At 36.3% G+C, this 25,142-nt stretch overlaps 6 protein-coding genes across 13 annotated transcripts in view; 3 read left to right on the top strand and 3 right to left on the bottom strand.

The window, feature by feature from the left end:
- LOC107705230 (ankyrin repeat domain-containing protein 33B-like) overlaps positions 1-2,001 on the bottom strand; it is an 11,881-nt gene extending 9,880 nt beyond the window's left edge. Inside the window, exon 1 of the mRNA XM_016508433.1 lies at positions 1,073-2,001. Coding sequence (XP_016363919.1) covers positions 1,073-1,483 — 411 coding nt within the window. The 5' untranslated portion in view covers positions 1,484-2,001. The remainder of the gene's footprint in view (positions 1-1,072) is intronic.
- A 2,654-nt stretch (positions 2,002-4,655) lies between these two features.
- On the bottom strand, positions 4,656-10,922 carry LOC107705225 (ropporin-1-like protein). Of its 3 annotated transcripts, none has more exons than XM_016508426.1 (6): positions 10,850-10,922; positions 9,464-9,596; positions 9,205-9,328; positions 8,955-9,116; positions 7,918-8,087; positions 4,656-4,843 (listed from the first exon to the last, which is right to left on the bottom strand). In XM_016508426.1, exons 2-6 carry the CDS (start codon positions 9,592-9,594, stop codon positions 4,774-4,776), a joined length of 657 nt encoding a protein of 218 aa, XP_016363912.1. In that variant the 5' UTR covers positions 9,595-9,596; positions 10,850-10,922; the 3' UTR covers positions 4,656-4,773. The 3 variants fall into 3 exon arrangements, with proteins under 3 accessions (XP_016363912.1, XP_016363911.1, XP_016363910.1); XM_016508425.1 differs by having other exon boundaries at positions 8,955-9,041; XM_016508424.1 differs by lacking the exon at positions 10,850-10,922 and adding an exon at positions 9,853-9,922.
- On the top strand, positions 10,119-16,710 carry LOC107705227 (MICOS complex subunit MIC26-like). Of its 5 annotated transcripts, none has more exons than XM_016508429.1 (9): positions 10,119-10,332; positions 13,228-13,317; positions 13,417-13,536; positions 13,754-13,786; positions 13,872-13,926; positions 14,370-14,465; positions 14,594-14,685; positions 15,151-15,240; positions 15,804-16,710. In XM_016508429.1, exons 2-9 carry the CDS (start codon positions 13,306-13,308, stop codon positions 15,843-15,845), a joined length of 540 nt encoding a protein of 179 aa, XP_016363915.1. In that variant the 5' UTR covers positions 10,119-10,332; positions 13,228-13,305; the 3' UTR covers positions 15,846-16,710. The 5 variants fall into 5 exon arrangements, with proteins under 5 accessions (XP_016363915.1, XP_016363914.1, XP_016363913.1 ...); XM_016508428.1 differs by lacking the exon at positions 10,119-10,332 and adding an exon at positions 12,477-12,692 and having other exon boundaries at positions 13,760-13,786; XM_016508427.1 differs by lacking the exon at positions 10,119-10,332 and adding an exon at positions 12,478-12,692.
- LOC107705224 (arylamine N-acetyltransferase, pineal gland isozyme NAT-3-like) lies at positions 10,532-11,972 on the top strand. The gene has a single exon (XM_016508423.1). The coding sequence runs from the start codon at positions 10,869-10,871 to the stop codon at positions 11,715-11,717; it is 849 nt and encodes a 282-aa protein (XP_016363909.1). The 5' UTR covers positions 10,532-10,868; the 3' UTR covers positions 11,718-11,972.
- On the bottom strand, positions 16,503-18,380 carry LOC107705229 (diamine acetyltransferase 1-like). The gene is made up of 6 exons (XM_016508432.1): positions 18,121-18,380; positions 17,734-17,785; positions 17,573-17,656; positions 17,267-17,368; positions 17,149-17,189; positions 16,503-16,948 (listed from the first exon to the last, which is right to left on the bottom strand). Exons 1-6 carry the CDS (start codon positions 18,184-18,186, stop codon positions 16,778-16,780), a joined length of 516 nt encoding a protein of 171 aa, XP_016363918.1. The 5' UTR covers positions 18,187-18,380; the 3' UTR covers positions 16,503-16,777.
- Positions 18,381-18,795: 415 nt separating this feature from the next.
- acot9.1 (acyl-CoA thioesterase 9, tandem duplicate 1) lies at positions 18,796-23,060 on the top strand. Of its 2 annotated transcripts, XM_016508417.1 has the most exons (16): positions 18,796-18,919; positions 19,159-19,247; positions 19,808-19,834; positions 20,202-20,247; positions 20,353-20,523; positions 20,689-20,726; positions 21,032-21,115; positions 21,193-21,296; positions 21,380-21,453; positions 21,544-21,611; positions 21,701-21,812; positions 21,888-21,978; positions 22,099-22,184; positions 22,271-22,358; positions 22,445-22,595; positions 22,678-23,060. In XM_016508417.1, the coding sequence occupies exons 1-16, from the start codon at positions 18,906-18,908 to the stop codon at positions 22,737-22,739; spliced, it is 1,305 nt and encodes a 434-aa protein (XP_016363903.1). In that variant the 5' UTR covers positions 18,796-18,905; the 3' UTR covers positions 22,740-23,060. The 2 variants fall into 2 exon arrangements, with proteins under 2 accessions (XP_016363903.1, XP_016363904.1); XM_016508418.1 differs by lacking the exon at positions 19,808-19,834.
- The last annotated feature ends 2,082 nt before the right edge of the window (positions 23,061-25,142 follow it).

Here is a 25,142-nt window from a genome sequence, read left to right as displayed (position 1 = left end):
GGGCGGGGTTAGGATTAGGCAATCAGGTAGCGATTTCAACGAGGGGGGTAATAATTTGCCAGGGGGTCGAAAATGGGCACAACACCGGCAGTCGCTCTGAGGATTATACCGGTGTATATGATCCTATGATGCTGGTTTTTGCCAACTCATTTAGTGCTCCAGTTCCTCCAACCATACACTGAACTGAGGAAACAGTTTGGAATTGAACCAAAGAACTGATGAGCTGCTGATACAAACATGCGTGAACCAAACACTTGAATAAAGGAGCAAAATTTAAGTTTTTATGGCTTCTCATAGTTTACGTAAAAATTGAGTTGATTAAGACTAGTTTATTCACTATGTAAAACCTCTGCGTTTCACATCATTATTGGATGCTTAATAATAAAAAAAATTATTTTACATCATTCCGTACGTAAGCAAACTAGTGAATCACTTGTTTGAACCAGTTCATTGAAATGAACTCTCCAAAAGAACCAGTTCCCGGAAAAGAATCGGACATTTACCTACGGCTATGGATTACAGGCTATAAGGTTGTAAATAACGTTCAGTTTCTTGCACAGGCCAATCGTTTTGCTTCAGAAGACCTCAATATAGCGCCAGTAGCCACGGGTATTCATTTTGTGTTGCCTGATATGCTTTTTTGGACTCTCAAAGTGCCGGTAGCAATTGACTTACATTTTATAAATCACCAAGGACAATGGTTTCAGCTAAAAATCTTCTTTACTGTTCTGCAAAAGTTATCCTGAAGTTGAGTAAATTACCAGCAAATTTTTGTTTTTGAGTGAACTATCCCATTTACCTGGATTATTGCGAGTCGTACAAATCCGAAAAGATCTTTCTCTGACCGCCTCGCACACCCCTGGTTCAATTCAATTCGTAAATTAATCGTTCAGTCAGACCAGTTTTGTTCAATTGTTTAAATGAAAAGATCCGACTCAAGAAAACGATTCGTTACATTGTTACACACTTCTCCTTTATCCGTAGCATGTGTACTGTAATGTAAAGTGTGTGACCAAATTTAATTATGCATTTAATTTGTGATATAGCCTACTTTAATTTCTGATATACTTACTCTATTGTTTTTGTCCGTCTCCTGTACATCCTCCTCCGTGACTATTTGTCTAATCATGAGTTTCACTATAAGCGCGTTGTTGTTGCAACACGCCTGAAAAAAGGACAGCGGTGCGGGACTCTCCGGGGAAGGGGTTCTCTCCGAAACAGCAAAGTCATCGTCCGGTGGATAAAAGGAGTCATCTGAGGCGATGCTCCTGGTATCCGGCAGGTCTGAGAAAACATCCAACTCCTCGAAGTTCACATCCAACTCGACCGAGCCGAGATATTCATCATAATCGTTATCGCCAGAGCGATCAGGTGATTCCTCCACGATAGTGGGACAGATCTGGGCGCTTTTAGCATGTTTAAGTGGTTTAACTTTTCCTGGAGATGATCCTCCGCCATCCCTGCTGTCCGTTATCAGAACCATTTAACCCCAATAAAATAAAATCCTCAAGTCATGCGGATCAAACACCTCCTGGTCTCCTTCGGCTGCATTTAGGTTCGTTAAAATCATAGATAGCATACCAAACAAGCAAAAATGCTATTTTAAAAAGCGTTTAATCTCCAAACTGAGGTTCAAATCTTCTTTTAAGTATCCGCGACTTCATTTTCCCCACTCGTATAGAAAGCAAGTGCAATTGGTGTCCATGTAATAAAAATTTACCGTAGTTTTATCAGCTCATTTTAATAATGTCTGTCTCTATAACGCCACTGTCAGTGTAGTGTTCCTCAGCAGCACTCGGCGACGATCAGAAACGCATGTGGAAACAGAAAACTCCAGAAAATAAGTATTTGCAGTTCCATGTAGCTAATGTGAAACAATCTTCAGAATGTCGAAATTTGTTCCCTGAGAAACTTTACAGATATTGTGATATTCCAAACAAACAGCATTGAGGGTGGAAGCGCTGTTCATTCCCCGCAGAAGATAACAGAGAAATAGACAAGTTCGCTTCAAAACTCTGCCTCCATAATCCGATTAGATGCCCTCCTCTCGCTCTCTCTCGCTCTCTCTCTCTCACACCCACACACATTCAAACTACTTTTTCTTCCTCCCTCACTCTACATATTTTTGCATATATGGGTCAATGACAGTTTTTCTTCTCCCCCAAACTACAGTATTAGGCTAGTTATTGAAAAATACACTATAATACTAATATTTAAAATTACATAAAACACTTTTCTCTCATGAACAGTGAATTTCTTTTATTTTGATATTTTTGTAGGTTAAAATGGTCAAAGTGGTGTTACTGTCATTTATTATAACATTTAAAAGAGTGACAGCGAAAGAAAAAAACATTTTGGAAATCTTTTTTTTTTGTTGCCTTTTATAAAATATATATTACATTTATATATTAAATATATAAATATCTAATAAAATTAATTTCTTTAATCAATTTTTTTATATCATGCGGACAAGTGAACACAAAGTTACTGAAACTTGTTATTTCTGGAAAGTACAAAGTTTTGTTTACCATCGGGTTTTTTCTCAGCTCAGTGACTGTGGCTGTTAGGGGATGTCCCTGTGTGACAGTACCAGAGTAATTAATCAACTTTCCAACACTTGGTTCTTTTTTAGACTTCACATATAACAAAACCTTGGATGGTTTCTATCATCTCAGCTTTCTTCGCTACAGTCCCCTTTCAAATGATGTCATTCACATTTCAATTCTGAAAGCAGGCACAGCACTTTCAAATTCATATTGGAACCTAATTTAGGGAAGTTACACCACACACACACACACACACACAAACGCCTCCAAGTCACACATTACAGCTAATGTGTGTGCTCTATTACAAGCTCAAGCTTTTTCCACAATCCTAACACTCCCATTTCCTTGGAGTTCTAAGATAAGTGCCATAATTGCTGTGACTAATTAGTGAGTCGTTTAGCCCCAAACAGCTGGAAGCTTGGGCTCCATCCCCTTCACTTGCAGCTGTGATCTTATCAGTCAAACATACTGTACGTACAGCGCAGCAGTCCACACCGCTTTGTATGCTTGCATTCGACCGTTACACATCTGTTATAGAGGAAGTACTGTTGGTTTTTAAAAACAAGTAAACTGTGATGCCAAAAATTAGTCATTATCTAACTGCCAGAGCATGACTATCATTTTACGGACAGTGACACAATGATGTTTCTGCAGAACTTCACTCTCTATTGTATCCTGTATGCTCTGCACAGCTACTGTACTACACATTAGTCCTTCAATATTAATCCTAATATTTAGAATATTAATCAATTTTAGAATTGACAGCATTTGTAGCATAATACTGATTATCACAAAAAATTAATTTTCACTTGTCCCTCTTTTTAAATAAATAAATCTGGGTTACAGTGAGGCACTTACAATGGAAGTGAATGAGGCCAATGCGTAAACAAAATACTCAGTTTCAGTATAGCCACAAGATATGAACAATAAGAGTGTTAACATGATTTTAAGGGGAAAATCACTTACTAATCTTTTCTGTAAAGTTATATCAACTTTATAACTTCATACAACAACACCATAAATCCTAAACCCCCAAAATGGTTGTAAAAAAAAAAGGGCTTTGCAGCCCACATAAAAAAAAAAAACATTTCAACTGAAGATTGTAGGTGCTTTTATAAATTATTTCTGCTTTTAAATCCTCCAAAAATGTCTGTATTCACTTCAATTTGAAATGCATACTGCTTTTATTCTCAGGTTTGTGAGAATCAGCCTCATTAGGAGTGAATTGTTAATGAGAGATTGAAAAGGGAAACAACTTTCATCTCTCTTAGAAATGATAGATGCCATGCTGCTCCTTGGCTACTTTGGCTTAGACAATTACATTAGCTCAGCACTCTGGCCTGCTTAGGTTAATAAATCCTCAGGAGCCGATCAAGAAGGGAGAACTTCATGCTGAGTAAAGTTCATCTGGTATCTTCTGTAAATCATCCAATAGATCCTTGACCAGCAAGCTTTGATATTACCTGTCCCGGTCTGTATCAAACAACGATTTTTTAGATTATGCTTGCTGAAAATATTTTTTCATAAAGAAGTGAACAGCATCTCACTGTTGAGACGGTATCATCATTCAGAAAGGGCTGTTAGTCTAAAATGACCTTGATTACTGATGAGTAATCAGTTCATTTCAGAGAAAATGTTGAGAATAGCCTTCATTAACAGGTCTGTGAAGGTTGAGTAGCTCCTTTTGGTTCCAAATTGGTACACAGCCTCTTTCCATCCTCAAAAAGGCAATTAATCAAACTACTGGTGCCTGTTGCTGTGCCACTGCTTCTCTGAAACACAAGACAAATGTGCGGTACAATGCAAGGACAAAAATGTGATCTAGTTCATGTCATTGTTTCCGATATAAAAAGATTATGTGTGAGTGTTTGAAGTACATACAGAATACGGTTTCTTTCAAACAGAAAACCACAATGGTAAGTGAGGTAATGGGGTTTTGAAAACCCCAACCTATAGTATCAATGGGACATCTGTAATCGCAATCAAAACTGAAAGTGCATTATGCTCACATAAGCACCTAATATTCCATAAGCCTTGTTTTGTCTTTCACTTTCGCAACATTATTCCAGGCAACCTAGATTTGAGATTCAAGGATTTATTTGGGTTAAATAATCAAATCACATCACAACATAAGGATAAAGAGGGCAAACACAAGACACAGTAACAAGGATCAATAGTTTTCAAGCATGTTGAGATATCACCATCTGAGGACCATTTGTACTGGATTTTACTCAGACTTCTCAGCACTGTGGAGGCTTGTAAAATTTGAAGGTTGCACCATTCCTCCTTGGCATTGTCTGAAAGCAGGAAAAACAAAGTTTCCAATTAGACGTCTACAAATGTCATGTGTAATGTTTTTTTATCATGACCGGAGATGTTTTTGCTTATTAATTGTTTATTAACATCCTCTTTTCAATTCTCTTTTTCTTTCATTTGCTTTAGGCTTGTCATCATTAGTCTAAAACACATGCTGGTGACATTTCATTATTCTTGCTTCTGTGTCGGTAATATTGACTCACTAACATGCTTCCCAAACATTGTGTATTCACAGGAACGGACTGCTTTTGTGTCAAGAGATCCTGTTTCTAGGAGCACTAATAGACATTAAAGCGTGTATGAGATTGTAATCAAGACCAGTAAATGTGCTCAATAATCAGCTTACAAGAATTCATTTGAATTGGAGTTTAGTTTCTAATTGTTTTATCACATTGAAGATCTGAGCTTCTTCATGTACACAGAAGCAAACATTTACTTTGCTTCTATGTTTGTTGGAGAGTTAAAAAGGGCACCCTGTTGTGAGGTTGGGTTGGTTTAGTGCACGCATGCAAAGCAGCAGAAAAAGACTTGTCTGTTTTCCTGTTGTTACAAAGACATCAGTTTTTTAAGACTTAAAGGCACAGTGCACCCAAAAATGACAATTCTGTCATCAGTTACTCACTTTCATGTCATTACAAACCTGTATGACTTTCTTTCTTCTGTGGAACACAAAAGATGATATTTTGAAAAATGCATCCACTGTTTATATCAATACAATTAAAGCATCTGTTGACACTCATTGTATGGACAAAAAACTTTGTGTGTGTGTGTGTGTGTGTGTGTACAGGTTTATATATCTACGTTTAAGTCCTTAAACGTGAATACACACAGACTCATGGGGACTCGTGTCACGGGGACCTAAATTGAGGTGAATGTCCATTTTGTCCATTTTTAGTTCATAATTTAAATAACTTAAATTACAAAAGTGTCAATTGGTCTTCTTCATTTCAGCCTTTAAAAGTGCTGACAACCTATGAAGAAACATTGACTATCCTTCCAAGCAGAACTGGTACAAAGCACCTTCTGATGTATTGTCTGAATGGCAATTAAATAGACTAAAAGAATATTTGTACTTAAAAATGTTAATAGTTACAAAGAGGTTGATTTATAACATGTCATGAAGTCATACAGCAGAAATACCATTTGAATAATCTGGGACAGCCAAATATATAACAATACTGTACATAGGCTTTTGACCAGTATAATTATGAAGATTAATTGCTGGTCATGATAATATGATTCATGCAACGTTTGTTCATAAATTCCTTCTTATTAAGTCTTAATAGTAAAATAGGGTGCTGGGCTGTTGAATTGAGTTCAAAATGTTTTAAACACAGGGGATGAAATCATAATGAAGAAACATTGACTATCCTTCCAAGCAGAACTGGTACAAAGCACCTTCTGATGTATTGTCTGAATGGCAATTAAATAGACTAAAAGAATATTTGTACTTAAAAATGTTAATAGTTACAAAGAGGTTGATTTATAACATGTCATGAAGTCATACAGCAGAAATACCATTTGAATAATCTGGGACAGCCAAATATATAACAATACTGTACATAGGCTTTTGACCAGTATAATTATGAAGATTAATTGCTGGTCATGATAATATGATTCATGCAACGTTTGTTCATAAATTCCTTATTATTAAGTCTTAATAGTAAAATAGGGTGCTGGGCTGTTGAATTGAGTTAAAAATGTTTTAAACACAGGGGATGAAATCATATGTTTTGAATGCAACTGATAAAGACAATTGCTGTTGGTATGCTGGTAATGTATGACAACAAAAACCTATCAAAATGTAATAAAACCACCTACAGGACAAAAATTCTTACAAATGCAATGATAATTTCTGGTATTGTTTCTGCATTTGTAGACTGACTTGTCTTACTACATACACTTCCTGTTTGTTGCTACCGTGTGTTTTGAGTTTGAGCTCCGTCAAGTTAATTCTTTGTCGTCTAATTTTCTATTTTAAAATCAATTTTATACTCTGGCTTGCTTAGTTGGGGACACTTCATTTCCAGCGATATCGTTGACTTGATTGCACATATACTATTTAAACTGAACTGAGCTGAATGAAGACATCACTGATTCAATGATGAACTGTCTTTAACTGGAAAATTAGTGTTTACTATTGTCATTTTGCATTATTGACACACTATTTTCCTAATTAATGCTGTTCAGTTGCTTTGACACAATCTGTATTGTTAAAAGCGCTATATAAATAAAGGTGACTTGACTTGACTTGACTTAAGAGTAAAGACAATAGTGGTTCAGATTTTTGTCTTATATTAGGCAACTGGAAAACTACATAATCTTATTGCATTATGTGATGTTTTAAGACGCATGTATTATGTACCTTTTCAATTATTTCAATCATAGTTTTGAATATAGAACAGTTTTTTTTTTCGGTTTTACGAAAGAAACAACAGAAGGCTTTGTAATTTCACAGGTGTAAATTCTAACAAAAAAGACTTGAAGGTGCCTCAAGCAACAAATGTCAAAGCAATTAATTTTCTTCCTTATCACTTGTCCTCCTAAAAGACCTCTTTGGCAACAAAAGTAAAACAGAAAAGAAACTGTCACCCTCAAAAAAGGTGTCTAATTCATTCAATAAAGCCTCTTATTGCCATTTTGTCTCAAACTACCTACTGTCAGAATGACATATTTTGCTCCTGCAAATGGGCAGCTTTGATCATACCACTTTACTTTTGTTTTTGCTTCTTGTTTTCCATTAACCTTTGAAGTAGTAGTATTAAAATAATAGTATTTTAACTGAATGCATGTGTGTGTGTGTGTGTGTGTGTGTGTGTGTGTGTACGTGTTTATGCTACATTGTGGGGACCAGCCTGCGGTTAAAATTATTACAAATAGTAAATGATGTTTATCTGAAAGTGTAACAATGCAAACAGGTTTTCTGTAAGGGGTAGGGGATAGAAAATATCGTTTGGTCAGTATAAAAGTAATAGAAGTCTATGGAAAGTCCCCACAATTCACAGAAACAAACGTGTGTGTGTGTGTGTGTGTGTGTGTGTGTACTAATGCATACTCCTCTAAACTATGCAAGAAGCTGTCGATCTGTTCTTTAGGAATTTCTCCATCCAGATGGGCCAAGTATGTGTAGAGACTCTGAAATGTGTTGAAAGGAATCTGGGCTGCACCACCCTCAGGGTCCTCTGTGAGTATTTCACAAGCATGTTTCAAAGCACTTGTGATGGTCTGTGGGAACAGTACAGTAGACACTCTTTCAAAAACACACTTTTTTGGCATTGTTTAGCAAACTTTGATTGAATTGAACATCATTGTCTGTATCGTTTTTTGTAAATATTTAGTTCTTGTTCAACTCCTTGAAATTTGAAACCATTTAAAAATCCAACACTGCCATCTAGAGCCCGTTAGTAGAATTACATTTACAGCATCTCAAATAAAGCCCGTAGCGTATGATATCATGAAAAGAACAGTTCAACCAAAAAGTTATTTAAAAATCTACTGAAAATCTAAAAATGTACTCACCCTCAGGCCATCCAAGATGTTGATGTGTTTGTTTTTTCATCAGAACAGATTTGGATCAATTTAGAATTACATCACTTGCATAATGGTTCCTCTGCAGTGAATGGGTGCCGTCAGAATGAGAACAGCTGATAAAAACATAACAAGTAATCCACACGGCTCAAGCCCATCATTTAATGTCTTGTGAGATGAAAAGCTGCATGTTTGAAATATACAAATCCATCATTTTAACATTTCAAACCGTTGATTCCATGACTCCATAATTATGGATTATGGGCTCGTATTTTGTCCAGAAATTATGTTTTAAATGCCTTAATGATGGACTGGAGTCCCAAAGATTACTTGTGGATTATTGTAATGCTTTTATCGGCTGTTTGAACTCTCATTCTGACGGCACCCATTCACTGTAGCGGATCAATTGCTGAGCATGTGAAGTAATGCAAAATTTCTCTAGATTTCATCCGATGAAGAAACAAACTCTTCAACATCTTGGATGACTAAATTTCCAACAAATTTGGATGAACCGTTCCTTTAATGTATCGTTAAGTACACAGTTACATATTTATAGCCACTCACCCCACCCAAAGCGCTGCATCCTAAAGCAGAAAACTGCATCCAATTAATATTTTCACTGAAGTTGCCAAGAGCAAGGATTGTGTCAAGCTGTTCAATAGGCAAACACAAGTCATTCCACTTTTGAAGAAGCTCCTCTTTTGTAATGATTTCTTTAGGTGCAAACTACAGGCGAGAGAATTTTCATCAATATTCATAAATATATCTGCTGTACTATGTATAAAACATACAAAAGAACTGCATTGGATCACACCTGTTTATGAAGGATTTTTAGAAGGCCTGGTGTAAGTCCTGTGTCTGTTTTCTGAGTTGCCACTGGCATTTCCAGCCTCTCTTTGACTGGTAGGTCCTGACCTTTTGATAATGCTGAAAAATAGCTGGAGGAGAAGCAGTTTTATTGTTGTCATTTGTCATACTATATTATATTTCCATTGTTTTATAAAGCATACATTATATATAATGCCAATCTGATGCATTATCATAGTATACTTGTTTAATAAAGCAAAACTTACTCAGTTGCCCATTGCAGCACATCACGTGGCTGTGTCTTGATTGCAGCTTTTGTGAACTGCTTTAAAATATCAGGCAGTTCTGGAGGAATGCTGATCTGCTGGGCGCAGTACATTGTCTCAGGAGGAGGCATCACTTTGTTTGTATTTTAAGATAATGACAAAGAGAAGGTGAAAACAAAAGAGCGCAAAAAGGACATTAACCAGTCAGAATATCATTCAATACATGCAATAAGGAAAAAGGCGTCGTCATCATTTTTTCTGGACCCAAGTACCAGCTACACACACTAACACATGAAAATTGTGTTACTTTAATTGGCTAACGTTACACCATAGGCTGACGTTCTAGATTAACCAAATAGCAATTAATTTAAACAAACAAAAGAACCTACCGTTTTATGGTAATTTTAAATACAATGTTGTAGTTAAATCCTTCTTCATAAATAGCTTATTATAAAAGTATAGTGTACGTTTATATATAGGCTAGCACTATATATATATATATATATATATATATATATATATATACTATAATATTATTTTGTCATCTTATAAAACAGCAGCGACTTGCATGTCTGTGTTTTTCATAACAACGTGTTGTTTGTAAGCATCTCCTAGAAACCAAAAAGAGCTCCGAGATCTGATTGGCCAATGCCAGTAAAGACGCCGTTAACTAGAGCGTGTGTTGCCATGTCCATTGATTTTAAGTCGCTTGTTTATGTGTTGCCCCCCTCCCCCCACTTTTAAAAATCAAAGTGGACGGTTCGGTTCATTATTTATACATTTAAAAAAAAAAAAACGGTATGTGGGTTTGCAATTGCTTGGCTCCTCATCCAATGATGCGCTAATCTGATGCCTTTGCCTCGCAAGACGTAAGTATGAGAGGTGTGTAGACTATGAAAAATATTAATGTTACCGTTAATTAAATGTTAACATTTTGTGAAACAAAACTAACTGTTGAAAATATATTATTTTCAAAGGTTTAACCTCGATTAATTAATGTTTCATTAGCTAATATTTCTAAAACAATCGCTTATTTTTGGTTGTTTGAGTTGCTTTCTCTTGTGGTATCTGGCAACACTTAAACAGACCTCTTCCGTTTACGTCTAAATTTGTTTAAAACCAACTTTTTTAGTTTCGTATATTTGCAATGTACTTTTAATCGTCTTCTAGAAACATAGCAAACCGTTAAGGAAGGGTTGATGAGAATTTTTAATGCCCTTATAAACTTTCATGAGCACAAGACTTGGACTTCCGAGAAAGTACAGTCCGTGTTTACAGCCTATGCAAAGTGAAAACTTGCTTAAAGGTCGTCTAAAGGTGCATGCTGTTTGCTCCCGGTAGATGTGTTCAACTGTTGGTTACAATTTTCTCAGCCTAACTACATACCTGCGGTCTTTGCAAAACAATGGACGTTCAAAAGTATTTGGCACGTATCGGCTGTTCGGGACCATGTCCTCCGACGCTGGAGACATTGCGATACGTTCACCTGAATCACTTAATGACAGTTCCCTTTGAGAATCTCACTATTCACATCGGAGAACGAGTCAGGCTTGAGTTGCCACTTTTATATGAAAAAATCGTCGTCCTGCGCCGCGGAGGATTCTGCTTTGAGAATAATGGGCTCTTCTCATGGCTTCTATCTCAGATGGGCTTCGACGTGACTATTCTCTCAGCACAGGTCAGGAATCGGTTCACCGGTGCTTACGGGCCTCCGTTCGACCACTTCATCATGATGGTGAAGCTGGATGGACACAGGTGGCTCTGTGATGTAGGGTTCGGATCCGGATTCCAGCTCCCTCTCTCTCTTGAGACAGACAGTCCTCACGTTCAGAGCCACGGAGCGTATCGCCTCAGATCTCAGGGAAACTTCATTTTCATGGAAGTGAAATCTGAGACTGAAGTATCAGGGGTTGGAGAAGAATGTTGGACGGAACAGTACAAATTCACCCTGGAGCCACGTGACAGAGATGAGTTCAGAGCCATGTGTGATTACCATCAGAGTTCTGCTAGCTCGATTTTCTTCTGCACGTCTCTCTGTTCACTCTTACTGCCCACTGGAAGAATCACAATCATGGGCTGCAGACTGATTATAACCAGTCTGTCCTCAGTGGATGGACAACAAGCTACAAAAACCACAAGAGATCTTTCAGATGAAGAAATCACAGAGTTGTTGAGAGAAAAGTTTGGAATTGTTCTTCATTTTCCACTCACTCCAAAAGATGTTGAGATTGTACCACCACCAGTTACTTATTAAGGGGTTATTTGTTGGGTCTCTTTTTGCTTTTTAAGATGGTCTGTTGATTCCCCCACACCCCCATTAAACACACAAGGAAATATTTAATTATGAATTAAATTACTTTGTACTCTAAGTCTTGTAGATAACATCACTCAGGGCATTAATGTAGGCTATTTGTAACCATTTATTGGTCTATGTAGAAGATTAAGATGTTAAAAGTTGTTCTTTGAAGTGCCTTTTCCAATTAATTTATGTACATTTATCTTTAACCATCAGACAAAATATGTCTTCTTTAATAAATTCTTCTAATAAATTAGTAACATTTTGAAATAAAATTTATAAACTTTTGTTGATGTGTTAAGAAAATGCATATAATTCCAGTAAACGGTGTGAGCTGCATTGTTCCAGTGTTATTTTAATAGCCTATTAGTATTTATTAATATTTAGAATTCGCTTTTATTTTTATTTTACACTACTTTGTTAGTTTTAGTAATTTTGTTGTGTTCTTTTGTCATTTAAATATTTCTATTTTGCCTTAATTTTTTATTTCAGCTTTAGTTTTGGTAATAGTGATTTTAAAATTGTAGGAATTTTAATACTTAGCCTATAGTTAGCTGTCAAGGCAACATTTTTGATTTTCTACGTTTTTCATCTAATGTTTTAGATCAGCTTTATTTAAATGACCGAAAACGATGTTTAATAGTTTTAGTTTTACAGTCACAACATTATTCATATTATGAATAAATGTTGTGATTGTAAAACTAAAACTATTACACATGAGGGACACAAAAGATATAAAAAGTAACATCTAATTTTAATAGCCTACGGACCAGATAATAATGCTTAGAACAACAACTAAGAGAATGTGACATTGTTTATTTATATTATTCTTTACAAAAACGTTTCGAAATATTTATACGTCGCTGAGAAGTTTGTCCTCACAGAGTTGCCGTAGCAGAGAAAAAGATGTCATATCTTGGGAAAATAGCCAAGGTAAAAAAAAAAAGATATGTATATTTTATTTCATTACATGAATTCGAATTTTGCAAGTACGGTTGTATTTTTGTGTGTAACTAAATTAGATAATTATGCATAATAAGAAAGCTGAGATTTTTCAGTAAAGCGTTTATTTTGAGGATGCGCTACATCTCAGCGCATAGAGGGGCAGCAGTGATGTAGCTAAGCTAACTGGAGCATATTGACCTGACAGTGTTTTTGTATTTTTATATTTAAACTAAATGTATACATTTCTTAAATTGTTTTTATTTTGCCGCATGGTTCTATAATGTATTTCTTGTGAATTATATTATGTCCGGAATTCTAGAACATTATCTTCTGAGAGTGTGCCTCATCTTGAATCATGTGAAACTGATGTTTTAGTACAACTCATATGCCTTGCTGTTTGTTTTTGCTTCCTTAATTTCAGTTTTCCAGTACTTGTACGTAATATGTGAATCCATCATTTGCTTTGTTTCTACGGTTATTATGACTTGTTTTATTTTCGTTTTCTCTGCCCTTCCTTGTTGAGGTGGCAGTGCCCGGAGCCCTTGGCCTGGTGTCTGCCACTGTTTTTGCAGCAAGCGAGGCCAAAGAAAATACCACCCTGATGACGGATGAGGTACTTCCTGTGCAGTGTGTTTTGGGATGGTGTGGGGTAGAATCAGGAGGTCATTGACATGATGTTGAAGGGCTTTTACAACACCCCTATATTTTTCAGCTTTCACTCTATGACACACCTGGGTCCCAGCTGAGGTACGAGGAGCCCGAGGTCGGTCATGTTGAGCAGGCTGCAGCATCTCTGAGGAAGACAGTGGAGCCTTATATTTCATGGTGTCAGGTATGCTGTTGTACTGACAGTGCATAGTGAAGTGATTCAATAAGAAAGCTTGAGTTTTAAAGATGCAGAATTTAGTTAATACAGTGTACTAAACACAGACACATAAGATGATATACGTAATACATGCATATGTTCTCCATATTTTATACATTATACATTATCATAATGTTTGGTTTAAAGTTTTCATGATTTATTTATGATTCTTGTACACCTGCAGGAAAAGACACAGTTTGCCATGGAGAAAGTACAGGCAAGTTATGTTGTTCATATGACTGTGGTACTGAATTAATCGGTAATGTCTCCCATACCTTAATGTTTCTCTCTTTCAATCATAGTCTTACTACAAGACAGTTGAGCCTGGTGTGAATACCACTCAAAGTATTGTAAAAGGTATGGACACAAACACATACTCATCAATACCAGGGGTTTTTGATATTTGATGCCACAGACCCCCAAATATGATCAGACTCATGAGAAGGACTCCTATTATTAAATTTGAATGCAGCTATAGATTTTTTTTATGTATAAAGACCCAATTTATAATGTCAGGAATAAATAATAATTAATAATTTAATTAAGTTTATACGTTTTTATAGTCAGTATAATACTGTAGTGTTATCTTTTTTATATTTACTTAGATTTTTTTGTTTTATGATCATTTTTAATCTGTTTTTATTAATTATTGTATTCATTTATTTACATAAGTTTTTTTAAATGTATTTTAATCTTTTTTCATAATCTACTTCTGTATTGTTTATTTATTTTCATTTACAGTTTTTCTATAAACATTTCCATGGTTATACGAAACGGCATTGCATTTCTTTTTTTTTCAGACATGTATGCGTTTTTGAACGACCCTCCATCTGAGTTCTTCCCCAGTGTGGGTGTTATAGGATTCTCTGGATTTCTTGGACTTTATTTAGCAAAAGGTATGATTCTTACTCCATTATTATTGATTCAATTTTGATCATAAGGTCTTTGACCTCTAACATTTGTTTTGTGTTATTATTAAGAACCGCTTTTGTTCTCTCTGTTGTGTTGTGTTTTGTCCCGACAGGCAGCAGAATCAAGAGGCTGATGTTCCCCATTGGGCTGATGGTTCTGAGCACTTCCATGTTCTACCCACAGCATGCCGCCTCTGTTGCCAGGGCAAGTTAACAGTTCTTTCTGTTTAGATGGACACAGTCTGTTGTTGTTTCTCAGCAGGCCGTCCAGTACAGACAGCAGTAACTGAGGTTTTGAGTAATGTAATATCAACTACTGTACTTGTGTCCTCCTGGGATATTAACAGCGCTTGTCTGGAGGAAATGCAGTCTGTGAATTGTATGTTCAGATAGTCGGTGTTCCTTCCTCTTTTTTCCTGTCTGGCCGTCCATAAGTGCTAAACTAGAAAGTGGAGGGATATTTTGAGAATTGTTCCATGGATAAACTCAGTCAAATTAAGTGAATAATAGACTACTCACTGCCTCACAGGAAAAGCACTGAAAATTATATGAAGACTAATAAGCATGTTTTACTGTTTACTGTTTTACTGTAAAAAAATCAGACATTAGTCCACTGGTGATGGGTAATATGAATTGACTGTTTTTTCAACATTATTTATTTTTTTTATAGACCACAAAACACTACATCTTTTCCTGGGGTTCAGAAGGGCGAGTTGTTTTGGAGGAGCTGCTGAGAGGGAAATCATCATCCAAGGACAAAGTGAGGAGAAATCTGATACTTGGCACAGTGCTGTACTAGTTTTTTCCCTTTTTTTGAAGACAGAGTTCATACAGTGTTAATGTCTTGAGCAGATTCATCCAAATGTCTTAAATGAAACTGAAACATAGACTACTGTTCAAAAGTTTGTGATCGGTATGATTTTTTTCAATGTTTTTGAACTCATCTTAAGATGCGTTCATCTCATTAAAATTCAGTAAAACAGTAACATTATGAAATCATTTAAAATAACTTTTATATTTTAATATATTCAAAATTTTAGTTTATTCATGTGATGGCAAATCTGAATTTCCAAGAGCCATAAATCCAGTCTTCAGTGGCACTTGATCCTTCAGAAATCATTATATGCTGATTTGCTGTTCAAGAAACATTTTTTATTAAGATCAATGTTGAAAACCGTTGTGTTGTGCTTAATAATGTAAGAAGTCCAAAGTCAAGATTGTGCGATGATTTTGATGGCACATATATTTAACATTAAGATCATTCTAGAATTTGTAGAATAAACACTCTTGCTTCTCTGTGACCTTTTACATTTTTCTTTCCAGGTTGAAAAAACACAGAAAACAGACAGCCAGAAATCAAGTTGAGACAAAGCAGTACATTTTACGAGGAGTTTCTGCTTTGCACCTGGTTCTCTTATCAATGCACTGATCAGTTTAGTGGTATTTGCTATATTATTGTGTTGGTCGTGTTTACTGGAACTGTATATTTGACTGTGTTTTCTGTGCACTATATAAATTTACTTTTGTACATAAATGTACACTGCAGCAGTAACCATTTGGACTAACCTGAAAAAAGAGCTACACACCTGACTTGCACTGTGAAATTTCCAGACATTTTTCAACAACTCAGTGACTTTTAGGTCTTACTGATGGTTCCTATTGTATTTCCAAAATTTACTACACCAGTGTTGTCGTTGCATTCTCTAGAACCTTCCTGTGCCACTATACAAAGATCAAATTTCAAACTTGCATAAGTTTTTATAATCTTCACAAACTTATGATTTCACAAACCACATTGATAAGAGTCTGCACCATGTAACATGAACCTAATCTGGACATAAACAAAGGGATATTCTGCAAAGTACAGTATTCTCCAGGAGAGTTATACCATCCAATCTGTGTTTATTCACTCTATAGAGCAGATAGTAGTCTGTTTTTTTATTTTTTCACCCTTTTACCACTGTGACTAGGAGGAAAACTTGAAGGTGTTAACTTACGCAGATAATTAATTACAAGACATCACTTTTTCTGTTTGAGACTTTTAATGCATTAAATTGGATACAAATAAAAGACTATTGATAAGCTAATCTGACATACAAACTACAGAATATGATTGAAATAGAAGGATGAATACAAGCACTACTGTAACTTCATCTCAGAGTAAATTGCTGTGTATTAATATGAATACCCACAGAGTATTTAAAAGTATTTTGTGTAAGCATTAAAGTATTATTTAAACTGAGAAATGGTTGTGTCCATCCCTAGTTCCTCTTTGAACACTGGAACATCGGGCCAGCTCACTCTTCGGCAGACATTTTCAGGAGATTCTCCTTATCGATCCTGAAAAGTCGCCATCCCTCCTGCAGCGAGAGGTCGGAAGCCCCGCGTCGCTTGTAAAAGTCGATGGATGCCTTGTTGGACTCAGCCACGATGAAATGCATGCTGCTGCACCGATTCTTCACCGCTGTCTGCAGGGGGAAACAACGTTTAGACATGTAATGCATAAAATCATTTAAAGATGACATAAAACACTTACATTTCTGTGGTCTATTATGAGTTTGAAATCACTTGCTTATAATTTTGTGTCAGCAATTACACAGTTTTGTATCCATGTTTGTCTTTAATGATGCAAACTGTATGTGCAACAAATGTAAACAGGATGACTTACATCACTGAGGGTTTTCAAGATTTCAGACCCAATTCCAAAACCTGTGAAGCATGAAATGGTCAAGGGAATTTAGGATGCACCTAGTTTCATAAAAGACAACTTAATAACACACCCTTACCTCTGTACTCTTTCATTACATAAAAATCTTCAAGGTACAGCAATTTGCCAATCCAAGGGTCATAGGTGAAGTAGTACATGGCAAATCCAATCACAGAATAACCTGTAAGTGAACACTGGTGTCTTACATAATTGCATTACATGCTTGTGCATGAAAGTAAGAATATTAAAAATAATAATAATTTTAAAAAAAACATGATAAAACGTTCAACAACGCATTTTGTTTCTATTGGTTACCTATAAACGGTATATTCCGCTATTCAACATGTTGAAGTTCACTAAAGATCATCTTTGTCTTGATATTTACCCTCGACTTTCTGATGCTCGGCTGGCACGTCTGCGACCACACAGTGGTAAAATGGGTGGTTTCCAAATCCGTCTTCGAGCAGATCTAAACACAGAACATTTGTTGTCACTCCTGGCCAACTACTGAGCAAATGTAACATTTGATAAATAATGTAATCTCACCTTTCTCAGTTAATATAACTTGGTCTTCCATTTCTTCATACTTAGCGAGTTCCTGTAGAAGGTGGAAAGAAAAGATGCGGTTTGAACTTGAACTTGTTAGAATGTCAAGTTCTGTAGGCGGTGGGCCTAGGGCTTGTTTTCAAGCAGGGTCATATTTGCATACTCCATCTATGTCATGAAACTTTTTGAAACAATTTAACATAAATATAAAGATCATAATAGGTGTGACATTAACTTTTAATATAATAACATGGAACAGTACACCAATAAACGCATTTTAAGGCATATTTATAAACTTAAAAAAAAAGTTTCGACATCATATTTTGCTATCCTAAATAATAATGCACTTCAAATATACACATGTAATTAAACCAGTGTTAAATCTACCTTTATGAGTCGCAATATGTCAGGCACGTCTTTGGGTTCCGCTTTACGCAAATTAAAATTGGCCATTTTCTTCTTTTACTCTTTTTCCCTTTTCTCACTAGTCCTCTATATGTGAAGAGAAGCAAAAGGTGTTTCTTCATTCGCTTCCCAGAATATTACCCTCCGCTGTCAAGTTTGGGCTTCTCCTGGATGGGACTCGCATGCAGCAGCTGACCCGGCTGTGTTCACCTGGCTTTAGTAAATGTCCTTTGTTTGTCAACTCGGGCATATATTTGCCGGTGGGGGAGGGGTTTGGTTACCATAAGAACGTTTTTTCCGATCGCGGACCAATAGCAGTTGTCCATTTGAGCTACGTCACGACACACCGTTATGCTGGTGCATATATATCAGTGGGATCAAAACACTGTAGGAATGTATGTATTTTCAACTGAAATTTTGTTCGTTTGAAGGACATTTCCTCTTGAGTAATGTAGAAGATGTGTAAATTCATGTCAAATGTTGTATAAAGACAACATTTTAGCATTTATATGTCTCACTGACAACACTGAAAACTTTCAAAACATGACGGTCGCAATTACGGTACAAGTTGGCCGGTTAGTGAGGAAAACATCTTTTTTTATGCGCTTTTAAAACGGTTAGTACGGTAGACTAGCCGCGCATACGTTCCAGGAAGTGAGGATCACTGTCAGTTAAGAAAGCTGTCATTTATGCAAGAAGTGAGCTGTTGAATGTCTCACGAAATCATTGTTATTATACAATAAAGTGGTGAGCCAAGAACAAGGAAGATGTTTTCTCCGCGGTGAGTTTTAAAATGCTATCTTGCGTCACGCGTCTAGTGTAAACACATTATTTGTGAGTCATGCATGAAGGATTCCAGACCAGCCTGGTCTCTCAATGGGACCTTTTTTAAAAAAAAATTTTTTTTACATAGTTTCTTTAGTTAAAGGTTTAATACTTTTGGGATTTTACCATTCGCAGTTTTGTGTATTAATGTTTTCAAGTCAACTCTCTCTACCCATGTTTTTGCTTTCTGTAAAGGGTCCTGAAGTCTGCATCGTCCCTAATGTGCAGAGGGTTTTCCACGGGTCAAATGTGCCGACAAGGGAAAGCACCAGATATGGCTGAGGGTAATTATTACAAAAAAAAATGCAGGTAAAATGGGACTTAATGTAGTATGTGTTTATTCTTAAATATATTACTAAAGTGACCATAAAATGTCCCACTTTACCTGCATCCTGTATTCACTCTGCCCACATATGCTTTTGTTGTACATTTTAGTGTGTGTGGTAATTATTACAAAAAAAAATGCAGGTAAAATGGGACTTAATGTAGTATGTGTTTATTCTTAAATATATTACTAAAGTGACCATAAAATGTCCCACTTTACCTGCATCCTGTATTCACTCTGCCCACATATGCTTTTGTTGTACATTTTAGTGTGTGTGTGTGTGTATATATATATATATATATATATATATATATATATACACACAGTATATCAGTGCATCACTGACAGAAATTTAATTTGTAATCTCTGGCTAGCTCTTGGTGCAAAATAAATAATGTAGTAATTCACGTGAAATTATTGCCTAATTATTATTATATATGCACACTGTAATCATTATAATATTTACCTCATTACATCAGTGTGTGTTCCCAGTCCTGACTCGTTTTTATGTCCCCACAGGAAACACATTTTTACTTGTGAGCAATGGTAAAATGAAAGACCATTTACTCTCTTTGATATTCTCAGACAGTCTCTTTCTGCATGTGGCTTAATAAATACTGTCCTGCTGTTATCTAATGGTAAATGTGCATGTAGTTCTTTGTACTTTGACAGCTAGTGTGTTTTTTTCTTCAAACACCTTCACCCTGTGAGCAGCCTGTTCATGCAGACTAGTCTTGGTTCCTTTCTAATGCATTGTTTCTGCTGACTAGTTTTGTCTGTGTCTCCATATTATATTATGGGATGATACAGATGCTGCTACATTTTCCTGTCCAACACTACTCTTTAGTACATACAGTATGTGATATCTCAGTACATCTTTCAAGCTCCGTTTTGTTCCTCCTTATTTTCCCAGTTCGCAACAGGCTGAGGGAGATAGTCGGAGCATCCACCAACTGGAAGTATGTTACTGTATTTACATATATATGTTATTCATTTTGCAGAATGATAGTCCTTATGTCACTACTTTGCATAAAATGTTGTATTTTCTCCATTTTGTTGTACAGAGATCATCAGCAAGCATTAGCTGAGCGTGCATCACTAAGCCAGTATCTCGCACAGAGTCAAGATGAACTTCCTGCAAAGACAATGAAGGACAGCGCAATTGAGGCGCATCTTCCTCTGGGTACCCAGCCTGCCTTGAGAGAGAAATACCTCAACTATCACAACAGTGTCAGGTGCTAAAAGACCACCACTTCTCACCTGCTGCATTATTTCCTGGTTGCCTGTCTGTTATTAAATTTGTGGCATTCAGAATATATCAAACTTCACAACCAGCCATTTTTTAATATTCATTCTGATCTGAGTACATTTTTTTTGCTTAAATACCTTTTTCTCAACAGGTTTGGAAGGATTTTGGAGGACTTGGACAGTTTAGCAGGTAATAAATACATCTTAAAAATATAGGTAGAAGAACCATTTTATGTTCTTCACGGAACTTTTCTTAAAATAACCTTTTTTTCTTAGTGTGATGAACATTTTAATAATCTAAAGAACCTTTTTCAATGATTAAGAACCTTTTGTGCACTGGAAGGGTTTCATGGATGTTAAAGGTTCTTCATTTGATCATAGATGCCAATAAAGAACCTTTATGTTTTAAAAAGGAGATGTAGGTAATCACAGCAGTATTGGCTGATCATAACTCGCTCTTTCTTATCACATACCGTCTCATTCTTGTCTCTTTAGTGCTCATCTGTTACTCTCACACATGGAATAAGGAGCTGAAAAGATCTCCACTGTCTATTGTCACCGCCCTAGTGGACAAGATCGGTATTGCTTCTTGAAGTAGTAGTCATTTTTTGTTGTTGTTAAATTAATTCATTAAATTCTGTTTTATTGTTTCACAGACATGAGAAAAAACATCATCTACCCTGACTGTGACATCAAGTTCACAGGTCATGTGACGTGGGTTGGCAAAACCTCAATAGAAGCTAAAATGCACATGTCTCAGGTATTCCTAAAGTCTGTTAATAAAACATGTATTAAATGTTGCACATAAAAGTGGCATTGAACTAAAATGAACTGTTTTCACAGTATCATGATGGGGCGTACACTGATGTATTAGATGCCACTTTTGTAATGGTGGCTCGAGATCCTGAAAACAAAAGGTAACATTAAACATGTTGGTATGATAAACATATTTATGATTGCGGTGTTGTGTCTGTAAATTAATGCATGGGTTATGTACTGTTTACCAGGGCAGCTTTTATAAACCCACTAAAACTAGAGAGTCCAGAGGAAGAGGCAATTTTTCAGCAAGGAGAGAGTGAGTAGCACTTTTGTTTGCTTGTAATCACAATTGCGACTTCAATTTGAAACATTTAGAGCAAGACTGATGCTCTCTATATTGATCAGTTAACAAGACAAGGCGTGTGGAGCTGAGCACAGCATCTCTTCTGAAAGTGGCTCCTACAGCTGAGGAGAGGACTCTCGTTCACAACCTGTTCCTCAACACTCTAGACACACGGTCAGATTTATCATCAAAACACAGCTATAAATCTGTGCCCATTTTTTTTTAGCAATATTTACCTTCTCCCAATAGAACTGTCAGCTTTCGGAGTCGTATTTTACCACCCAACTCCGTGTGGATAGAAGATGCCAAAATGAAAGGGCTTGAGATTTGCCATCCACAAGTAAGTATTTTTTTGCAGTACTTAGGCCTAATCGATGAAACTGACAATGTCAATTAGTACATTTGCTTGATGTTTTTTTATGTACTTGCCTGGACTTTCTTTATTCTTTGCATTATACAGGAAAGAAATATCTTCAACCGGATATTTGGTGGATTTTTGATGAGAAAGGCCTATGAACTTGGTTGGGCGAATGCTTGTGCATTTGCGTAAGAGATTCCCCTTTGTTGACTATTGAATATTACCTGTAAAGAAGTATTTCATTTCATCACATGGCTATATTTGTATCTTTCAGTGGATGCAGACCAACGCTGGTGGCTGTAGATGACATTGTATTTCGAAAGCCAGTAGAAATCGGCTCTTTGCTATTGCTGTCCTCACAGGTTCTAAATTGTTAAATATCAAATGCACTAATTTGTAGCCATTTTTGTCCTTCAGAATAAGATTGATGATAATACTGTTCTGTCAGGTTTGTTACACTGAAGGGATGCACATCCAGGTCAGGGTTCACACAGAGGTGCTTGACCCATTGACCCGGCAACACAGCACCACAAATGTGTTTCACTTTACTTTTCGTGTTGAGAAGGATATCCCAGCTATTGTTCCACAGAGCTATGGAGGTCAGAATACAGATTTTTACAAATATTGTTACATTATATTTGAATGGTATTACTTGTAATTTAATATTGTTGTCATTTGCAGAGTCTATGCTTTACCTGGATGGAAAGAGGCACTTTGATGAGACCATGAGGAGCCAAGGTTGAGCATCTGGGATGTGCTGATAGGATGAGATTCCTGCCAAAGCTGCGATGATGGTCACCGCTGTAGTTACATGAGAGTGTATGTGTGGATTCGACTATTAGTTTTTTAGTTCCGTTCATTTTATATTCACAATATATTTTATTGTTCGCTGCATTTTATATAAATGTAACATATTCTTTTTTTACAATTGTAAACTTGCAGTGGGAGAGGAGCATTTAGTGAAATGGTTTTGCTTGATTGTGGCAATATTAAACCTATTTAGTCATTAAAGTGCCCCTATTATGCCATTTTTACGGTTCCTAATATTGTTTTGGGAGTCTCCTACAATAGGATTACATGCATGCAAGGTCAAAAAACGCTTTCGTTTTCTCAAAATATGCATTTATTATCACCTCATTTTCCAGCGATTCTCAAATGATTCGCTCAAAGCAGTTCAAAGTTTCAGTCTCTCTAAACCCCTCCTTTCCGTGAGCCTATGGCGTTATTTTACTGACAAATGTCGAGAGTAGGGATGGGCGTATTGATCCGAAGTATCGATATATCGATACTGACGTGAGTATCGAAAGTATCGTTACTCAAAACAATCGATCAAAAATATCGATACTAAGGTGCGTTTTATTTACCAGTGGTTTTGTTTATTTAGCAAAAATAATAATAATAATGCGTACAATATGCATTGAATTGGACGAATAACCTTTGTTAGCGAGTAATTGTGTAGGATAGAACTATTTTCCTGCTCATCTGAACACACGCAAATGTTGCAAGACAGAACCAATCAATCACAGAGAGCATTCACTCACTGCTGACAGTGCATTCAAACAGGGCTGCGTTTCCCAAAAGTATCATAAGAAAGCATTAAAGCTTTTGGGAACGGCAGCCCTGAACAATGCTTATCAGAGAACAGAAATAAAAACATAAATGTTTGAGTTATTTCACAATAAACAAACTGAAATTGTAGCTTACATAGTTTGTGCAATTACAGTTATTTAAATTGAACGTTGAAAGATAATACTGATCATGTTCTATTCTGTAATGTTAATAGAAATCATACACTGTCAGAATAAAAAAGTTGCATTTTATGCATGCAACAGCCAGGCAGTCCCTAATGGCAGTACAAAATATTGCACTAAATCAAAAGTTCAAATGTTACAAATAAGTTAGAATATTAATGTTGTAATACTAGTAGCACTAATATTATTTTAACCCTCTGGGGTCCGAGGGTGTTTTGGGGCCTGGAAAAGTTTTGACATGCCCTGACATTTGTGCTTTTTTCAGTTGCTTACAAACATTTGAATGTCTAAAGTTTAATAACACTGTAATCAGCACAAACTGGGTTACAATAATATTTGAGCAGCATGTATGTACGTGATTGTGTTTTTGAGAAAACAATGTTTATGCGTGCTTAGTGAAAAACTACAATGTTAAAGTCACTGAAATAAGGCGATAAAACACATACAGAACATTTGATCACAAGACTTTTGAGAACTGGATCTTGAAGTCTAGAGTTTTTGCTTCAAAATTATGTGAAAATCATCTTACTCATTCACAGAAAACAATATATTGATTTAAATTTTCTAAGACACTTTTTGTGTAGAAAAGGTATATGCGAGGAGGCGTGAATGATCATGCATAATGCTGTGATTCACACCTGAGAAGACAGATATATTTGGTATCCACATCTTAAGTATAGGTTTAGGGAATAGTGCATCTGACCCATATCTAAATAGTTCTGTCTTAAATCAGAAGATATATATATATATCAATCCAAGTACACAATATATATAGGCCTATATGACCACATTAATTTTAAGAATCATATGCTTTTTTGTTTGTTTAGATAAATCGTTCAGAAGGGTTTGACCAAACTGTTAAACTAGGTTATTTACAAATCATCCAAACACCCGATTCATTTAGAATATTATGACTAAGTAGTATTAAATTGCATTGCGCACATTATGCAAATGTGTTACCCTGTGACGTGTAGCCGTCACGGAAGTGGGATTCGAATTACTAACGACTCATTTCAGCTGTTCAGAGTTGATTCTTTATTTTGGGAGACAATAACTTATTTATCGTGCACTTTCAGCTTTACAACTTTGCAGATCGTTTACATTCACATACAGCTACATTACACACTGCATGAAAGGCAATATTGGAAATGGCATAATAGGGGCACTTTAAAGGATGGGCGGCTCGCTGCGTGTCGAACATGACCCTCCAGCTCTGCCAGGGCTCGATCGTTTACAGGCCGCAGTCCAGATCATGCAGCCTGATGCACAGACCCTGCTCCTCAGACGTGTGTGTGAGTGTTTAGTTGGAGTGAGTGATTGTAGTTCCTGTGTGTGTCCAGCAGGGCGAGCAGCCGGCGTCAGATAAACTCAAACACTCACGGAGCCGCAACCCGG

Source organism: Sinocyclocheilus rhinocerous, unplaced genomic scaffold (assembly GCF_001515625.1).
Source record: "Sinocyclocheilus rhinocerous isolate Xijiao unplaced genomic scaffold, SAMN03320098_v1.1 scaffold594, whole genome shotgun sequence".
NCBI lineage: Eukaryota > Metazoa > Chordata > Actinopteri > Cypriniformes > Cyprinidae > Sinocyclocheilus > Sinocyclocheilus rhinocerous.
The sequence above is the reverse complement of the archived record's forward strand: the minus strand, read 5'-3'. Positions and strand labels throughout refer to the sequence as shown.